Source organism: Blennius ocellaris (assembly GCF_963422515.1).
Source record: "Blennius ocellaris genome assembly, chromosome: 23".
Taxonomy (NCBI): Eukaryota; Metazoa; Chordata; class Actinopteri; order Blenniiformes; family Blenniidae; genus Blennius; species Blennius ocellaris.
Window position 1 is genome coordinate 5660758 of NC_137672.1, and position 21487 is coordinate 5682244.

Here is a 21487-nt window from a genome sequence, read left to right on the forward strand (position 1 = left end):
TCTGGCTCAGGCTCAATGTTTTCAGGTGAAAACTGAATACTTTTGAGTGTCTCTTTACACGACCACGCTGCTCAGACACACTGAAAATGCAACAACTTTTTGAAAATGGCTCCAGAGTGGGAACTTTTCGAAAAACTTGCACTATTTTTTACATGGTAGTAACATAGAGGCTTAAACTGAAGGATATATCAACACCAGTAACATTAATCAGGTCTGAAACTGCATGATGTACGATGAAAGCTCTCCGATAGAACCTATTATGCAACATCATCCGTCAGCAACGTGAGGAGCAATGAGATTGACAAGTACAAAACACTGCAAATTATCTTCTGCCAAAATATGAAGAGGAGAAAAAAAGACAGTTTGTACAACACCCATGGCATTTGGACCAGCAGAGTTACGCTGGATTCAAACTCCTTAAGGACAAGAAGAAAGTTCAGCACTTCGAGTTCTTGCCGAAACTTCAGCACTGTCGTGTGCTGCGCTTGCGCTTTCCAGCTTGCTAATGATTGTATCAGTCATATCTTGATCATGTAGCCTCGCTACATCATGAGCCCTGCAGCTTGTTAACATTTCAGAGGGCGGAGTTACGTGATGCGCCTGAACGCATCACTCAGAGCTGTCAGCTCTGGCTAAACCCAAACCAACACCACAGCCCAAACACACATTTTATCTTTTATTACTGAAACAGTTCAGCGAAATGTATTTCTAAAAACATTTGAAGCAAGAAAGTGAATATATGAATAAGCTGCGAAACGGGAAAGCTAAAACGCCGCTTGACAGAAGCGTAGCTACTGTGAGGGGGCGTGGCCTGTGAGTGGCCGGCGTCACAGCCCAACCTTTCTTCTTGTTCCTATGGGAGGCTGCAGGGGCCTTTCGCCCAATGCTGCTCATTCACTCAGTTGCTCTGTGGATCCAGTAGTGCTGAGTCATGCTACATGCTACATGCTACATGCTAGACAGTTTTGGGGCTCAAACACCAGCCATACCACATGCTAAACATGATTAAAGTATAAATAACTTTTTCAAAATAACTCTTGGTGGTGATAAGTCGTTGAGATAGGACGCTATAATAAGGTGAAGTGGAGATGTAGACGGACATGTTGGACGTCCATTTGTTTTGCGGTAGTAAATAGTAAACAGGCGCAGCAGAGCCCTTCCTGGAAAGTGCACTTATAAACTGGGTCGACCAGAGTGAGCTTCACAGGCTCCCAAAATTTTATACCTCCGTTTCTTTGAAGAAGATATACAGTACAGTGCCTGGGCTCTGCATGCCCTTCAGTGAGCAGTAAACTAAGCAGTTCATCTGATTAGGGGAGCGCAGAGCAGTCTGTGAAATTTCCCCAGCCCAGTAAAGATGGAGTAGAGATTTAAAACCTCGTTACTTTGCCTATAAAGGGACTTTACGAGCAATTAGCAGGCCGCGGAGGGGCTAGAGGAGTGCGGGAGGAGGAGAGTTATGGTGGTGGTGGTGGTGGGGCAGATCAGTCGAGGGGGATAGAAAGACCTCAGGGGTGACGGTGGGGATTTCTGAATGGTCGGTTAACCCGCGGCGATCCGTCTGCACATAGCGGCAAAAAATGTGTTTGACCCACTTTTGCATTAGCGGTTTTTTTGTGTGTGTGTTTTTTTTTTAACGGTTCTCGTTTTAAGGTAGCTGATGATGGCAAGACAAATTTAGCTGACCTCGATGAATATTTAAGGAGCCGCGCGTCGGCAGCGAAGCAGACGTACGTGAGTTCAGGCGGTGCAATCTGCCTCCAGACACCTGCGGTGGAAGCCTCCAGCCGGCCTCCGAAGATACAAAACCACAGGAGCGCCAAGCTTGTTAAGACGGTGAATCGCTGATGATCATGACCATCGACATGCTGCGATTCTTTGTGGTTACTTGAGTGTCTTTCCAGTTGTTTTGTGCTGTTTCACAGTTATTTGTGTCTCGTTTGATTTTCTTTTAGACGATTCTATCTCAATGTGGTTTCACAAGCAAGTTTCCTTGTGATGCTCCTGCTAATGTTTGTTAGTTTGGGTGTTTTTGTGTCTATGTGATTGTGTGCTCGGTTTATAGTATGTTTGTGTCTCTGAATTGTTGCTTTATGTCACTTCCTCATCATTAATGCCAGTTTATCATGGTTTTGTAGTCAGTGTTATGTTGGTAATGTTTCTTTTGTTGTCTTTTTGCACCGTGTTATGCTCATTGTGGTTATTTATCTCACTTTATTGTGGTTTGGACCTCTTGTTGCCTTTCCTGAACACTGTTGTTTCATTGTCTTATGTTGACTTGTAGTTTGTTGTGGCCACTTGAATTTGGAGGGAAAAAATATATATTTTTAGTTTTCATACGTGACATCAATTTCTTTTTCTTTTCAGTCAATACATATTAAAACACTTAGACTATTTATGTTTGTTTTTTTTATTAATCCCAACACAGTGTCACAGTTTGGATTGTGTCGATCGCGCCCAATGGTGAAAGAGGAATTGTAGAAAAGGGTAAAAATAACATCGCAACCTGCGATGGGCTTTAGATGTAAACAGATCCTATCTTGCAACTGTTTCATTTGCTGTGTCTTGTGAGTATTTGTCTTTGCTTCAGGTCAGTTTGTGTCTCTTTTTATTTCCTTATCACATTCATTTGTGGTCATTTGAGTCTCTCTCTCTCTCTCTCTCTCTCTCTGGTCATTCTTTTGACAGTCTCGCCCTTTAATCTAGTTGTTTGTCTGTCCATTAAATGTACAACGTTTGTTTGGATGATGTGTGATGTCTCGGTAGATGCAATCAGGCCCTCTTATTGAAGATGTACAGTATTTCAACCAGACATAAAAAAAAAAAAAAGAAGTGTCATCTAATCTTGCTGCATTTCAAAGGTACCAATCATCTATAACCATCCCAGTACTTCCAGCAATGGGCTGCACATTATTACGTTCATGAATGCAGTATTACAATGACAAACAGGAGGATGGTATACCTCGTAATTTAAAAAGAAAACAAAGGGAGAGAGAAGACAACTGACAAGCAATGTGGAAAAACAAACCCATTTTTTGTACGTTTGTTTTCAAGAGATTGGAAATAGTCCCAGCACACACACAAAAAAAGCTCCATTCATCTTTACACATTCAAAATATGAAATGTTTACTGCTGTCAGGCGGCATAATTGGGTGTACAGGACAACTGCTCAAAGTCTGCATAACACGTCTGGAAACGGTCTGTCAGAACTGTTCGGAGCTCGTTCTCGACTCACGACGTCCCCTTTCAAAGCTTCGGCAGCAATTTAAATTCAAGCACGTGTGCCGGAAAGTCGATTCTTCACTTTTGAGACGGGATAGGAGTCCACTTCTCAGAGGAAAACTGTGAGTAATGCAATGCCTGCGTTAAGTTTGTTGGGATTGTTTAGCTCTCCAGGGCTTAGGGAGAAGGGTATGAGGTAAGCGTCTCCGAGATCCTTACATGTAATATTGAAGAGTAATAAAAGTAAACCACCGTATATACTTTAGTGCTTCTTAAGTCCTGTGCACCATTTAAAGCACTATGGTTACTCCTATTTCACTTTCAATTAATATTCAACTCACAGTCACATGAATGTACTTTTATACAGGGCAGAATGAGCAAAGTGTGAGTTAAATGCAAACTTCTAACTTAATGAATATGTAAACAAACTATATATACATTTCTTACTCTGTCTTTTAACTTATAGCCAGATACTTTAGCAGATTTTAAGACATTTTAACCATACTTACATTATACATTTTAACCTTTTTAAGCTCTAACATATACATAGATATAAAATACAATCACATACAGTGTATTTCTGGGTTCCAATAGTTTATCAACAAGTCAAGCAGTGACTGGAGTTTTGTTTTGTCGCTGCAACTCAGGATAGATGTTGCGGGTTAAAATCATTTGTGCAGGTCAGTAACTTTGTTTGAACTCTTCCAGCAACCCGCGGGGTTGATGTCGTGTGTGGAGAAGTTCAGGTCAGCATGATTTCAAGTTTGTTGGGACGATTCTGCACACTCGAGTAAACCGTAGTGTGTCAACAATCAGTGGTGGGATCCACTGTTTCTTATGCTATGTTTACACGTTTAAAAGTTTTTCAGGTGAAAAGTCAAAACTTTCATTGCTTTTACGCGGGAATAGTAATTCGAGCCACTAAAAGTGCAACTTTTTCACCATTTATGCTGTTTGCATGTAATCGGACATCGTTTTCAATCGTGATTAAAGTTCTGTAAGTGCTAGCTGGTTAAAAATTATAGACAGAATTCAGTAAAATTGTAAGTTTGTTCGGCACAATGTTTTTGATATTGTAAAATGTTCAAGAGTTTGAGGGATGTTTGTCAAAAATTTTTACATTTTATGTTAAGTAATTAGTCACTATTGGTTTTGTGAAGTCCTACAGGTTAGACTTGTGTCGGCGTTGGGCATTATATAACTCATCATGCAGGCCAGCATAGATTTAATAATAATAGAAATCTGAATAGAAAGCCAGAACATATTAGAATCTCTTCATATCGTCATAATCAACCTGTCCTTGTCCTGGATTTCTCCGCTTCTCACCGAGTCCCGAATAGTCGACATGAAAGTGTCGGCCTCAAACGCTGGAAATGTAAATGTATGAGAGTGAAATTGACTGCGCTCTTTGCACCGGCAATCCGTCATTTATTCATTCTGCTAACGTTTTGGTCCAGTTAGGCCTTCATCACAATCAAAGCGTGTGGGATTTCCCTCCCCGTTGGTCCGACCAAGCAAATGGCCTGAGCAATGGACCAGCGGATGAAAAGGAGGTTGAAAGAGAAGCAGGGGGACATGAGATGAAATGAAATGAGTGATGGTGCGATCCGGGGAGATGATAAATATAGAGGGAGGGAGGGAGGGATGTGCAAACATGGTAAAAAAAAAACCCCCAACACAAAATCCTCCCTCGTGGTGATTCAGTTTCCTCCCAGCTGAAGTTTTCACTGCCTTCTAACCACATTTTATTTTTTATTATCACCTATCCTCAAGTGTTTGCTTTTGTCGCCATCCCGCGAGATGCCCGTCCAATTTCACAAAATCTGCCACCGCTTTTTCATTCAGGATGACGAACAGACGCTCCGCAGCCCGCCGTCATAAACAACGAGGTCCTGCCGACGGTGTCAGAACGCGGCGGGCTGCTTTCATTCTCTGCTTTTTGTTGGGATTTATGTCCACTCGCTGGCAAACTCCGCTTCCCTTGTTGTTTTTTTTTACGACCGCCCGGCCACAAGAATGGCGAGGGTCACGCCGAGAAATATAATCTCCCTCTGTCTCCTCCGACCACACACATTCACCATCATTGCCACATCCGTGCTCAGCTTTCATAGAACTACTGGTCACAAGCAAGCAGGTTCCCGTACAGGCAGGCCTGAACACCCGACATGCTGCAGGCAGTTTTAAGAGAAAATGTAGCAGAATATAGATTTGGTCTTCGGTTCAGTCCAAAAGGAAACGCTGGAGTTGTTCAAACCTCCACTGAATTGAGATCCTGATATTAAATCCAAAAATACAGTCAAGCGCTGACAGAATCTTTCTGGTCTTGAGCCAAAGTCCAATCCAAACTTCTTCTCCTTGGACCTTCGTTTAGGTGTCAGCCAACTTTTAAGTAAACAATTGCAGCTACAAGCTCGAGCCAACGCTGCAGCTGTTGAAGAGATACGTTCAATCACCGCATAAAATATTCTTTCTTTTTATTTATTTTTTTGTGTGTAGCACAAGGGTAAGTGTTTGACTTAAATCAGATCCTATTAAACCTCAGAAATCCCAAAAGTTTCGCAGACGTGTTCTTGTAGAAGTACAAAAGCAAGAAGCTTTCGTAATAACAACAATGAGGCAGAATGTTGAACGTTTTGCAAATGAGGCGCTGGCTACGTGACAATGGTGCTCGGAGTGACTGCATGTGTCTGCAACAATAAATAGTTCTTCTGCACATGTACAAGCAGATGGACATTAAGAACAATGTTTGCCTCCATAATGTGGGGACTGCTGGTCTATATTCTGCAGGGACTTGGTAGATTTATAGTGGACAGTCGCCTCGAGTCACTGGAGGCCCAACATGAAAACGACATTTCTTTTCCCCCAAGTTTTTTCCTGTATACGGACAGTGTTTTCAAAAAAACAGTGCAAGCGCAAAATATTTCTAACGTCGTGTAAATGGGACGTGACTCGATGTTCATTTATTCCTTTGAAAAGCGTTTGAGCGGCGATATTAAAACCCTGGAGAATTCAACTCAACAAAACGCTGAACCCAGAGCAAGTAACTTTACACCGGAGGAGAAAACACTTAGGGCTGCTTTGTCTCCCTCTCCCTCGCTCGCTCCCCATATACGCGCTCATTTTTTACAGCGCAGAGTGGCGATGATTTGTGCGTCGAAGCCGGCGGGCATAAATCAGAGGTGCCGGGATAAGCCAACCGGCTCATTTACCATTGCTGAGAGGAAACAAGCGAGCGGCGAGCATGCGGCGCCTACCTGACCTTCAAAATATGAAGAAGAGGGCTCTCAATCGTGTTGAAACGCTGCATATTGAACACATCATCGTACAATAACACGGCCTGGACCCGATAAAGTCACGAGGGGAAACAAGAGAGGAGCGGGGGGAGGAGAAAAGTTGATGGAGATAAAGAGGAAGAGACACGACAAGATAGCAAAGAGGCGACTGAGGAGGAGCAGCACTGGAAGATATTTTTTCTCAAGTTGTGAAATATAACATGTGTGGGGTGAAATACATGAAGTTCCTGCAGCGGCGGGTACTTTTTCTGCCCGGAACAACTCGCGAAGCCATCCATCGAACGCAAAGTTCTGCTGCATAAACTCAAGACGCTTCCGACGGAAACCGGATAGAAACTGCTAATTGAAGGAGAAAAGTTGTCGAGGCATTAAAGTAAATTATGAGCGTCTTGGATGCAACTCCTGTAGATATAGCTTTATTGCTCTGGCAATATTGTGTAAATGATAGCGCGCACTATCGGGACAGAGTCAAAAAATAAACCCATTAACTCCACAAGAGATCAATTTATTGCCTGAAAAAGCCTGATCAGAAAATAGCACCAGTGTCGTGTGGCTTTTTTTTTCCTCAGTTCAAATCAAACAAGTCAAGCAAAAAGCCATCAAACAAAATCAAACAACTCCCACACTCAGCTTGTGTTATCGTGCTGGAAAGAGAGAGGCGGGGAAGTGTCAGCTACATCAGAGTATTGGAGAAGAAAACAACTTCCTGGACTGAATCGCTCTACACTTGATGATGATTATCGTAGATGAAAATGATTCAACATTGAAACTCAAGAATCAATATGAAATGAATCCTTTGGGTAATTTACTGTTTGTGCATAAAGCACCTGGTTTTTTTTTCTTTCTTTTTTTAAATGTGACCACTTACATGAAAGCATTTAAAGAGAAAATACATAATTTTTGAATTGTTCTAGATTGTTTTTGCATTCACTCAGAAATTGCAGAAACGCTGAAAAAGATGTAGTTTTCATGTCCGACCACTAGTGGATGCTGTTGTCTGTTTTTTTGCAGTGAAACTAGACACAAACATGCATGTAGAGGACAAAACACTATGAACATTAAAAAAAAAAACAGCGCGTACACGGACATTTGTACGGACAGACGACGAAGTGGGATTGTTTCACTAACAAGCTGTATAACGGTAGATGTGCTGTGATACATTAGCTTTGTTGTTTGGCGTGTCTCGTTTTGGCCGAAGGACCTCGTGCACCTTCTTTTTGAAACCGCTGACTCTACCTCTGAGGAAATGGAATAAAACATACGTTTTTGAAAATGAAGAGATTGTTCTCTGCGGGCATGTGTGTGTGTGTGTGTGTGTGTCTGGTTTCATTACAAAAACAAACACCAGCACCCACTAGTGGCCCAAAATGAAAACTACACCGTTTTCACTGTTTCGTCCATTTCCATGGAAACGGATATCGTTTGCACTGTAAACGTGAAACTTTTGTGAAATTAAAAGACAGAAATGATGCATTTTCACAAACTAAAGAGCTAGCTTTTCCAAAAAGATAATAACCTACTTATAACAAAAGTCACCAGCAAAATTGTCCCTTTTTCTGCAAAGAAGTCAGAAGGAATTCAATTAAATATAGTCCCTCATGCCACAGGTTCTCCTTAGACTGATGATGGTTAAAACCTTCCTAAGGCTCTACATTGTAGATGGATATTATAAATAGATATTTTGCAAGCTCAATACTATTCCTCGCATTAAAAAAGCCATCGATCACAATGTCTTTTGCAATGAACTGTTTAGTTAGGAAAATGAGTGGCAGATGGTTTTATATTGAAAATGTACAAATAATGTATTTTTTGTATGTGTACATGTACGTGTTTGATTGTCATTTTGTCTGCCAACATAATGGAGGCTGTTTTTGGCCGACATCGTCCCACGACAGTTTTACAATAACATTGAGTAGAACTGACCAGAAGACCCGATCCTTGGTGACCCGCTCCTGAAGTAAAGTCCACTTGCGGCCGAGGTCAGCTGACGCAAAAAGCTGGTGACAAAGGGGGAGGAAAAAAAAAGAAAAAGACAATTAGATGGAAGAAGAAGAAGAAGAAGAAGAAAAAAACAAACGCACACTCAAAGGCTTGTAGCATTAAATTACAACTCTAACCCGAAACCTATTACCAGCTGGATCCTTTGCAATGGAGGATAAATTGAGAGTCTGTCTGGGGGGAGAGAAAAAAGTTCACCCAATCAAGCTTCTGAATTTCATGGTTCACCAAGTTAAGACTGAGCTCAATTAATTATTAATCATAACAAGTCTGTGGTCTGGTGTGTGTGTGTGTGTGTGTGTGTGTGTGTATGTGTGTGTTCCACCTGTTATGAGGAGTGAGATGGAATATGCATCCGTAGTCGTGTGTGTGTGTGTGTGTGTGTGTGTGTGTGTGTTGTGTGAGTTTGTCCACCATCGATCGCCCCCGTAATGAAAGTGTATCGATTGGAGCCGATGTGCAGAAAGCACGCCGGCCGACGAAAGAGGAATTCACCACAGAAATTTCCTCCAAAACCTTTTGAAAAACAAAGACCAAAAGAAAGAAAATGCTCTCGACGCACCGCGAGCCGAGCGAACTGTTCTCGCCTCGCCGCTCCTCCCCACTGACCTTGATGGAAATCTGCCCTCACAAACCGTCATTTACCCCCACGTCCTCACATCATCCTCCATCTAAATGATTTTTTTTTTTTTTTTTTTTGTTCTGTTTGAATGGATTCCCCCGTTCCCATCTGCAGCCCGCCCATATGGAACAGATTAAAACCTAATTGAATTTCTTGTTTAATTACGCGTAAATTATGAAAGTTGTGGCGGATTTGAAACTCACCAGCTCTTGCGATGCACGTCACACCCACAACTTCCTGCTTTACACTTTATACTAGGGCTGAGCGCTTTGGCCTAGAAAATAAAAAAATCTACAATTTTTTTTTTTAAATATTCAAGTTTTGATTCGATTTCTTTTCAATGCACTCAAAAACGGCTGCCAACATCATATATATTGTGAAAAGTGCAACTTTCTATTCATAGAAACAATCCAGTGTTTCCTCGAGGATGTTTTTCAGCAGCGGGTTCAGAGGGAGGGGGATTCAATGGTGCATTCTAATGCACTGTGGACGACTAAATACCACATTGTGACGTGATAAATTGTAGGACTATTTGATATTGAACGAACAAAACACCAAATAATATGTTATGGAAGAAGCATACTTAATTTAAAAGCACATAACTGAACCAATATATATATATATATATATATATATATATGAAAAAAAGCCACCTAGCCACCTTGCTCGGTCGTTTGTGGGACTGATTGGAGCTTTTTAGCGGCCGGTTTTGGTCCACGGGCCTCATGTTTGACTGAAGTAAACTTCACTGCAGCGCCCCCTGCTGGACGCTGTCCGCTCACTAATGTACGTTAACAGCTCAAACCTCCGCGCTCGACTATTTCTCTGTTCTTACCGGGTCCCTAGTAAAAGGTTCTACTGTACACAGAAGTTCGACGGCTTTCAGAAAAACTCCACACTGTTTTTTTCGGCCGTCTGTTTTGAAGATGGACCGTCCTGCCTGTGCTACAGTACCGCCTGTGTTCGGTCTGTTGAGCACTCCAGGCGTTTCCTCCAACCTGAGGACATGTTGATGACTTCAAATTGGAGCTCACTGGGATTTTTTGTGCGCTATTTCGGTAATTAATCTGTGTAATTAATCAGCTCTTGCCTTATCCCTCACTGCAGTATTAAAATAGTTTCAATACTTTGATAGGTTTGTCTGTATCTCTAGATCTCAATTCACATTATTGAGGTGGATGTTGCTGAGCTGATGAGCCGATAAAAACGAATAAAACAAATGTTCATGCATTCATCTATCTTCTATACAACTTTATCCAACTAAAGGCTCGTCGTTGCTCGATGTGCATGCAGGTAGCTACACATATACACGGCGGCTGCACACACTGGATTGTACAAAGCCTTTCATCTTTATTCTGTGTTCATTTCATGGTTAATGTCCTTCCTCCAGGAGAAATACAATACTGTCCAGCTCAATGGAGCAGTACCACAAGTCGCTGTAGGGGGCAGCATTGAGATCAACCTTGAAAAATAAACACTAGAAATCCTTGATATGACGGTCTCACAGACCTCCGCTGCTTCTGATTATACCTCAAACAGTTCAAACATTTCAAAGATTCTCCTCCTCAGAGCGAAGGTGTGATTCCGACACGCCTTCGGTGTGAAATGTATGCGTCTATTTTGACGCGGTGATTGTTGGATTTATTTCTCCGGCCTGAGCAGATTCTGCCCCACGGCTGCATTGTTGTGTGGTGAATCACCTCTCAGGTTTTCTCTGAGGTCCCGTGTTCCACCTGCGCGTGTGGAAATTGAAATTTTATGCATTGCGGCACCGACAGCAGAGCTGCTTTCGCCGGCGTTAACGTCGTGTTCTCGTTGGCGCTCCATCCGAGGCGAGTCCTATCGAGCTTCGGCCCGAAGAAAGCCCGACACTCACCCTGCCCTCCTTGCAGTAGGCCACCATCTTGTCCTCCTCCTTGGGGTGGAAGACGAGCGTCTCCGGGGTGAAGGCGATGGACTGCCGCTGGAAGGACGAGCCCTCGTCCGTGCTGATGAACAGCATCTGATCGCGCTCGTTTATGGACGAGCCCACCAGGACGACCTGCAGGAGGCAGCGAGAGGGAGAAAAACGTCAGGTCAGAGGTCAAGAGCCAGAAGGTCCTCCCAACATATTCGCGTCTCGGTCCGCCGAAACCACCGCCACCACGACCCTTTGCGCTTCACACCAAATACATGTGCATGAATAATCCTCCTGCTCGGGCGAACTGATGAATGCATATGCATTCATGACCGCTCGCGTATTCACAACCATTCTCGGAGAACTTTCCATCACCCTCACATGTTTCCCAGAGCGTAGCGACAGTGTATTGATTATCTATTCAGAGTTTTATAGCTCATAAAGTGAAGGCATTAAACATGGGGCACACCAGGACCTGCCAACCCACCAATCACCACGAGGGCCCGGACACCGAGGAGTGAAGCCGCGGCGAGGACGGATCGATCCCGGCTAATGAACCAGTCACGCTCATTAGGAGTTCATGAGAAGTGCGAAGTTACCCGCAGAGGTTTTTTTTTTTTTTTTATTGTCACGATCACTGTGTTGTTTACAACAGGTCCTTACAGTCCGTTTTCTCAACAGAATAATAAGAATCCTCTGGTTCCTGTCGTAGTGGGTTTAAATCAATAGATGTAAAGCAGCTCACAAACAAAAGGAAAGGACAGTTTGGTTTGTTGGGACCACAGAGAATATTAATTATGCTGGTTATGAATGGGAACAAGCAATATTACCTATGAAGCTCCTTAACTTAACATATATCAGATCATGCCATGCGTACTGATGTGCTGTTGCTGTGTAACAGTAATAACAGTACTGATGTATCAACCCTGAGCTGAAGGGGATTTTGTACACGGATATCATTATTAAAACATTTGCTGTGTAAAAGTGAAACTTTTCTGAATGAAAACGCGAAAATGATGCATTTTTGCTTGAAACGTCGTCGTGTAAACGAAGCCGATAAAAACTCAGCAGGTCATCCCGGTAAGGAGTTTGACTGAGTGCCATCAAAACATCAGTACGTTTCTGTCATAGCTGGAAAGTGGCGTTATCGGGTTCCTTGCACCAATCAGATCTGAGTCCCTTTCAGACCAAAGGTGAGGATGTCCTCACATGTAGACTTTTACATGTATGGCGATCGAACGATGCGGCCAAACGAAAGTCAGTCAAGAAAACAATAGCGCTTCAACACGCAGCTGAAACTCAGACTTTGTCTCAGTGAAACCAGATGCAGGAGTTCTACCTGATATATTGATCTGTTCATGGCCAATGTCGTTTTATCGTCAACAACTATTCCAACAGGATGCTGCAGTATCCTCATCAAATATCAGTAAGAAAAACACAACAAAAACAAAGCCATCATTGACATTATATCGTTTTCTACAACTTTCTTGCTCTGTCTTCACTTTTTATGGCGACTATTAAAGTTTCAGCATTAGCATCCCGCTCACACCGGCCCCCCAACACTTGCCCCGCATTGAACTCTGAAGCTGCAGCTGACTCATTTCTTTATTATATGAGGGAAATTAAAGGAATTTATATGTCCAGAGACACACGTACTGGTGAGTTAAGAAGCGCGCGCGCACACACACACACACACACACACACACACACACACACACACACACACACACACACACACACACACACACACACACACACACACACACACACACACACACACACACCGGAGTCGCCATTAGTATTCTCATCGCGGCTGCAATTAGGCGGCGTGTACAGCACGCCTCCACGAGTTGCGCGGTCAATTAAAAACGCGCCGTTTGGCTTGGCAGCCGCACGAGGGCCGGCGAGGAGCGGAGCGCGGGAGTCAGGAGAAGATTTTCTTGAAATAATACTCTGCCTTTTTATTTATTTCCAAAAGTGCTGAGCGAGCAGCCGAGGCTGGGGGCTGAATCGGTTTAGAGCTTAGTTATTGTGCATTGCTTCAGGGCACTTTGAATTTTTCCCATGGATTCAAAGATTTATCACTTGACCGTGGAGACAATGTGTATTTTTCATAATACAGTAGTCAATATAACCGGTCCGGTTGAGGCTCTTTGTTTTGAAGCTCATGTCTCACTGAGGTTTCGCCTCCTGTCGCCCAGCGGACGCAGGAAACATCAATCACGCCGCTTCTGCCGATACGGCTCTCTTTAAAGGACATCACTCAGTTGAACCTGGTTGCACTGTGACTCACGGACATCCGCAAGGTGCAAACAGTCACACACATCAACAAGGTTCCACAGAAAACAGACAGAGGAAGCCACAAAATGTAGAAATGAAAGTTTAGAGTATTTAATATCTGGAGCAGAATAGTACTGTACTGTCTCTTTATTGTTTCTCTGTTCTTCACACAAGCCAAGAAAATATTAATATTGTGGATAAAACAAATTAATTTTTGCTTTTGTTTATATTTATCTTGTTTGGATAATATGTTTTGGTACTTTTTTAATGTAATGTGTACTTTTAGGCTCCTGTTTCCATGTTTCACTTGTAAACTTTGCATTATCAGAAATGCAGTTTACACAGCAATGTTTTGAAAACGTTGTGTTTACCCCAACATATCCACGGAGACGAACTCTGAGCATTTTCAAAAAGTTCCATTTTGGGAGCCATTTAATATAAAAGTTTCATTTTCAGTAGCTCTGAGCGCCATCCTTGCAAAACATTTCCTGTTTTTACTTGAAAACGTCGTGTAAACTGGGCTTTAGTTTACAAATGCTTACACATACTCTTTACTTGTATAAACCTATATACTGAAATGCCAAACCTTGAGCTTTGTTGCTCAACTAAACACCATTACATGTCATTTATAAACAATATTACTCACTTAAAAGGACAAAACTGACTAAATGATGAGTTCAACTGTTTGTAACTAAAGTCATTAGGTATGCAAATGTGAAAAAAACCTCAGAAAGAAATAATCAGATTTATAGGAGCAGTTAAAAGGTTAAAGAGGCATGATGTAACAATGAAGTCATGCCATTGGTGTGTATTTGGCGGCAGGAGCCATTGTGTTTGTTTGCATTTTGCAGGCCGTCAGGATTTTCTCCTTCTTGGTCAGTGGCTCCATGGGCCTGAATACGAAGATGGTGCTGATTTTCATCAAATTAAAATTTTGTAATAAAACAATGCATTCTTTTAAGAATAGTGTCAAGATCATTTTTAAAAATGTTTTTGATTGCGCACTACGCTGCACGACGATTTTGTAACCTCATTACCACACATTCTTACTAAGACGTCCCAGTTTGAATAACGTTGATGTTCAAAACAACAAAAACGAGTGCGAGCACTCTTTAAAGGTACAAAATATTATCATATCGTAACATTTGGTAGCTCGCGAGATTACTCTTTGTAATAATCAATAAACAACATCTATCTTTGTTGAAGTCACACCTCCAGTGGCCACTCAAGGTGAAGGATTACACAACGTTTCAGTTGGTATTTGCTGCTTATCAACACAGTTCCAATCTTCAAGGTCAGAGATTAAACACTGCATATGAAAAGTGAAGCTTCAAATACTTTTCAGCTCCTTTATGTGAAGAAACAAGAGTTTTTGTAAAAGTTGAACAAGCTACTGATTGAGGTTGAGCCGGACCAGTCCTCTTGTGATCCGGCCAAACCAAGCCCTCCAGGTATTTTGCTCGTATAGATCTGAACACACGAGAACACTGTGAATGTAATGCAATTAGATTTTTTTAGGCTATACACAACTGTGGAAGGTTTCTGAAAAACACAAAAGATCACGCTCGTTTTGTAAGACGCTGCACTATAGGTTTTCGACATGTATGTCTTGTTCAACCGGCGTCTGAGTGTTCCCCATCTTCTCAAATCGCTTCTTTTCACAAGTTTCTCAAGGTTGTGTTGCAAAACCTTTCAATACTGGGAAAGAAAAAGGCAGCGATAGAGACAGACAGTCAGTCAGTCATGATAGTGCTGGGTGGTGCTGCACCTCCTCCTTGACTTCTTCAGCGTCTTTCCATGCTGTCAGATTTATGTGGACCTGAACTGTAGGTCCTGACCTGAACCTTGTGTTGTTGCAAAGTTACTTTGACTTTCAGCTTTATTTATTGATACAAGCCTTTCCACTCAGACAGATAAGAGTCACGAAAGGTTCAGGGTTCTCTGCCGCTCTTGTCGCAGTAATAAAACTTGCCAACGAGTGGCACTCTTGTCAAACAAGCCGGGGTGCCTTCTCTGACTGAAAGATAAGACCCAACTTTTTGGGTGGAAAGCTTCAGCAAAGTGGATTGGAGGAGGGCAGACTGCTCTTCCCCTCCTTTAGCACAACTGATGATCCTCCACAATCAAAGGACTTTGATACATTCTTCCTGCGTAACGATTTCCTCTGAGTAATAACTCCAGCTTTGGGGGAAAGCACAGTGCAGCTATTGTGCTTGGCAGATAAAAGCCGCTCTAAACTTCCTGTGTCTGCTCCTGAGACCGGCAGGGTGTGACACATTAAGGGGGACTTATGGAAACAAAACTGAGCCTTCTCAAATCTGCAGAAATGGGCTTAAAGACCTCCGCGACGTTTGATGATCTCCCGACCGCGGTCTGGCCTGGCAGGAGCTGAGGTCTCGTTCTGTTGACGCACATCACAGCGCATCAGCCCCATAATCTATTATAAGGCAACACGATCCACTTTGCAGCTTAAGAATAGCTTATGGAGGAAGTGCTGGCGTGGAGTCAAGAGCGTGAACAACATGAAGGGGGCGTGCAGACCAGGGGAGGCAGAGTTTCACCGACTCGCATGCAACATCTTCAACCAGCTGCGGGCTGATGTAGAGTTCTCATGAGGAGACCCTGTACATCACACGCACGCACCCGCGCACACACACACACACACACACACACACACACACACACACACACACACACACACACACACACACACACACACACACCCATTGTGAGGTTAGCCGGGTATATTTTCGATTGTTTGAGAAAACAAGGTCAACGGTGAATGGCTGTTCTGAATTCTTACCAGCGATGTCAAAACTGCCCCGTGAGGTCCAGAAGACTTTTGTTAATCATACCTTAATACAGGAGTATTTTTTTTTTAAAGATATAAACAATAAAGATATGACGACACAATGACTGTGGTTAAGGCAAATATTTCCAGCAGAGGTGTCCAAGACATTTCATCTTAAATAAACCTGACCAGTAAATCAATTCCATAAGCCTTCTCCTAAAAACCTCCGTCCATACGTCACTTTGACCACGGCTCAAGACGAGGCTTCAGGGCATGTAGTACACATGCCAGGCCTTTAGGGGCGCTGTGACTCACCAAACAAAACAAAACACAGAAGAAGACAGAGCACATAGAAATCTAGGTAAAGATCACTTGAGTTGCCAACATTAAAAACTGCTGATTCATCTTTTGTATCATAGGGAATCTAGGAATTTGTAGTCGTTGCTGGAGTTGCGTATCAGATAAAGTTATTTTAATACGGACAGAAACAGTCCTTTAACAGTTTTCCACCAAACTGTTGTTGTCGGGTTTATTTTAATACAAGACACTGTCCAGTCTTACAACACATCGTAGATAATATTTAAGACGATATGATGTCACATTGAGGCCCACATAAGAAGGTTGCAATCTTAATAAAGATCCATCTTCAAGCACCATCACATCTAAAAAACCCTTTTTTAACACAAACCCTTGTGTTCCACCTGTTTAATTAGTCTTCAAGTGGGTTCTTTGATTATTTTCTTTTTGTCCTTCAAGCTCGTCTGTTTCATCGCATTGTGCCTGAGCCGAGAAATATATATTTAACAACTCTAAAAGACAGGCAGAGGGTGGTGATAATGTTTCGTTTGCTCGTGAGCCTGTTCGAAGGGACTTCCTTAAAAGGAACCTTCCTAATGATGACATATCCTTGATATTCAGAGACAGCCTGTGCATGCTGCTGGCAACGTTGCTTATGAAGGAATTATTTATAGATTGTGGGTTTGTTTTGGCTCCAGCTTTCTGTCTCGTCGTGACAGTTGGAAGATGACACAGAGGCAAAAGAGGAACTAATGGTTTCTCCCGCTGACGACTCTATTTGACGGGGAGTGACGATGCAAAACGCGTCGCTCTGCTTCCAAACAGTACACATGATTTCCATGATGCGACTCGGTGTTGCGAGCCTTGTTTACAACTGTGATCTTGATGTCCTGATGTCATTAAACTAGCTTTGGGTGTAAAATGTTATCATACCCAACAAAGAAGATGAACCAACGTACAGAATAAACCGCAGTTGTCGTTTCTTAGAAACATCTGGCTTGACACGAGAGAAAAACCAGGCCCACCGGTAGCTGCTTACAGTGAGCGGCTCCCGGCACAATTACTTTCCACTCAATTACATATGTAAATTGCTTGGGTTCTGATTCCCAGGGAGAAAGCAAGGGGGGGGGGTTCCCGTGTGACGCCGGCTCATCGAGTCGTGGCCTGTTGGGAATTAAGACCTGGGGCTCGTAGGAGTTTGACAAAATGTTGGTTAGCGTCGACCATGGGTGGGTATGGAACTTTTTTCAAAGGAAACAATATGATGGTTGGACAAACATGTGGCAGGTGCACACCTCCACATCGAGAGGCCCCAAGGAACATCTGAAGGATGGAACTGAATGAAGAGAAGTCCTTTTTCTTTTCATTTAGGTGCGTCTACTAAAGACGACGTTGCTTCTTATCCGACGAAGATTCTGATCAGGTGAAAACTCCGTCGATTCATCAGTAAAATGCAGATGTTGTAATCACCCGGGTACGAGTTCCACTTCGCCTTAAATTGCTATGCCGCAGTGGTTTGTCATCAGGGCCAAACAGGGACTTCAATGGAATGATTAAACCAGGGCGATACGGACTGAATACCATTACCGATATCCTCTTTGTGGGGTATTTGAACAAAAGAATTGGATGGCTCTTACTTAAGTCTGGCCTCTTTTTTTTTGTTGTTTTGGGTTTTTTTTTTTGCCAGTTTGTAGCTGAGAGCTTTCCTTTGTTAGTTTCACTCAGAACGACAGCGTGGTTCTTTTTCAAAGCATCAGTTCAATAAATGTTAACATTGTGAGGTTTCTGCCTACTATTTAGCTCACTGATCCGAAGAGGAGGGCTGAAGCTGACCTCTCGTAGCTCTATTATGCTCACCACTGAAGATGAAATCTCACTTTCTCATGCAATTTAGGATTTGTTTTGATCTCATCTACAAACATCCAGGCATTTCTTTTGTGCCACAGAAGATGCCAAACATGTATGAAGGAGAACAATCCAACACTAAATACTCTGAAGAACATAACTCGACTATTGAAGGCACAGTTCAGTAGGACCCAGGTCTTTCTTTGTAGAGTTTTGGATGTTCTGCTTGCACATGAGCAGGTTTTCTTCAGGTGTTTCTACGTCCTCCCACCTGATAAAATCATACTCTTTAGGATAGATTTAAGCTCTAAATGTTCTCTTTCAGTTCGCTGTATGGTGGATTACCATCATGCTCAGGATTGATCCTGCTTCGTCCCCAATGCTCCATTGTTTCTGACACCAACGTAGAAGTAAAGATGATAGATTGATTGGGTATAAAGCTAATGAGAGTAATGAAGGATGGACAATAAGCAGGGTGCAAAGAGTTCAACTATTCATCCTGCTACACATCCCACAATGTTTCATTTTCTATCCTGGTGAGAGCACGAGCCACCATAGTTTTCTTAAAACTCAATACTCAAACTATAGTATCACCTAAAATAGACATTTTGTTGCAAAAACCCATCTAAACTTAATGAAAACACAGTGAAGAAGGTGAAGGTTACCTAGAGAAGTCATGAGTCAGTGTCGCCAAATCAAATGTCGAGGGTAGTATACAGATTTTACATTTTATTTATTATTTATTATAATTACTATATATTTTTTGCACCTGAAAAATTCGTCAATCGACTCAAACCTGACCCCCTAAACACGCTCAAAAGCTCACCATATTTGGCAGGCTCGTCATTTTAGATTATGTTCAATAGATTTATTCTGAACCAAACCAAGTAATTTTGGTGCATGAACCTACTAAAGCTGCAACAGAGCATCATGTTATTAAAGTCAAAGTCTGCACATCCATTAAATGTCAATAGTTTTTGAACAAAGCCTAAAACTACTACAACTACTGCATGATATATACAGAAATCAGCCAGAAAGGTGGAGGGAAAAGCACATATTCTCTTTAACACAGTATCTTTCAGTGGTCGATGGTTCCACAACCAGTTTGAAGCATCTGTGTATTTGTCCCGAGCTGCAAGTGGTCAATATTGATGAACCAATGACAGAAAAGTGTCTCTGAAAAGCTCATTGAGGCACATGGTCACTCAGGAAGGTCCCTCTGAGCAAATTACAAGATGTAGAGGATTTGCTAACGTCTTGGTGTCGGACACCTCAGCACATCTGCAGAGATCATTGGAATCAATAACCTAATGGATTGTATTGGGGCTGTATTGGCAGCTTTAACAAGACGTACACAATATTATTTACATGTCTTGTACATAACGCTATGACTTATGAGTATAGAGCTGAATAAAAACCCAAACTGTTGTTTTTTTCCCTTTAATATCATAAATCTAAGCGGAGAATTCTACAAAATATCACCATATAATTGTCATTTCCAATCAAAGTTGATTTAAAATGTTGAATGTATGTTACGTCTCCTCTCTCCGTTGACTAAAATCCGTTCCCGGATTTAACAGATGCCTGAACAACCTGCTCAGTGTCCTGTGCGTGCCTCAGCCGTCTCCTCCTCGCCTCAAGGCTGCAGCTCATTCTGAAGCGGAGGTGAGAAACGGCGTCCGTTTTGGTTGGAGTGGAGAACTGGGGAAAGCAAACACAGGCGACACGTTGTCCTGCGAGGTGTCGGATACGGGAAGGTGAGAGGTCTGTTTTCGCCCCCACCTTGGCGACAGCGCAAATGCATTAGCTGGAGGTGTTTCTCCTGCATTATGCATATTAGCCTCCGCTTTGGCGGCATTTGTAGTGCAGGGCAGGCGTGAACAGGCTCCAGCGGAATCCCACTTCTTGGCTTCGGTTCAGGCGCACGGACTGTGAAGTGGCTCAGGTTTTACAAAGGTGAAGTTAACAAGTGAAAAAAAATGGACGTTTTCGCAACAGTAAGAATGTAAGAAATTGTTTGCAAAAACGCATTGATAATGAAATGCTTTTGAGGCTATTATTAATGAGGAGAAGGTGGCTGTCAAATCCCCACTATAATATTATATTCCCAATAGGAAGGACGGAAAAAAGATACCTGACATTGATAGTGTTCATTTCCATTTCATAAAAAATATTAGCCTATAAGGCAGGAGATGTGATTGGCACAACTTGGTCAATATGAGAGAAAATCCAAGTTGACATATAGTGTTTGAGTGTATATAAGCAGGTGTAGTAAGCAACATTTCAGAGAGGCACGTCTCTCTGACAGACTGCTCACTGCGAACCACAACGTTCGCCATGGAGCTAATAAACTTTAGGCCACGATATGAAGTTTGCCAAGAATATCTGGTCGTGCAAGAAACACGTCATAAACAAAAAACATGAACGGAGCCCTTGCCATTGGGGCATTTATGTGCTTGGAGAGAAATCCCAAACAATGAGAAGGAGGAGAATATGGACGCGATTGTGGCTCAGAAAGAGAGGCCAACTTGAGCTTGAGCAAAGATAGATTGAAGTAAATACTCATTAGCATCTACTATCATTTTACAGTAGCATTTACTGTTTTGGTTTATTCTTTCATTTTCCATAACAAACAGGTTGCTGCAGCAGTCACAATCACCCCAAATATCTGATGGTCATCGTTGAAGCGTCTCACGGTGCAACGTAGGTCCAAGACCAAAGATCTGGCCATGATTCTCCCATGATTACTATCTATTGTCTGCGATGGACGGAATTCGTGATGTGTAGCGGCCTTTAGATGTGAAGATGATTGGAGATATTCAACAAAAACTGGGTCAAAATCTTCAGAAGATTGCTTGTCGATGTTAACTAGTAAAGACTTTGATGATCCAACGATCTACTGGATTTAATAGAAGAGGATTTGAGGATCAAGAGTCCCAAAGTCAAAAGTGGAGAGTCCTCTTCGTCTGGCCCTTAGGCGTAACTGCTTTAAAGATTCGCTACTGGATGTGCCTGCATGGTCTCAGGAAAACTTCCAGAAACCAACATCTGCAAACACAATTCTCTGTGTGAGGCACAAATTCAAGTTTAAGCTGCATCATGCAAACAAAGAAAACGCCAAACGTGAACATGACCCAGAAATCCAGTTGTCTTCTCACGGCCAAAGCTCAGTGAAAACAGCCTGAGAACACTTCAATTCAAATGTGAAATTTGTATTTTGGGAATGAGATCCTCCCGGCAGT

At 42.4% G+C, this 21487-nt stretch overlaps 1 protein-coding gene across 1 annotated transcript in view; it reads right to left on the reverse strand.

Annotated features, from left to right (window-relative positions):
* Positions 1-21487, reverse strand: part of sorcs2 (sortilin-related VPS10 domain containing receptor 2) — a 359541-nt gene that overhangs the window by 64692 nt on the left and 273362 nt on the right. Inside the window, exons 4-5 of the mRNA XM_080518964.1 lie at positions 11012-11176; positions 8439-8512 (exon numbers count right to left, since the gene is read on the reverse strand). Coding sequence (XP_080375090.1) covers positions 8439-8512; positions 11012-11176 — 239 coding nt within the window. The remainder of the gene's footprint in view (positions 1-8438; positions 8513-11011; positions 11177-21487) is intronic.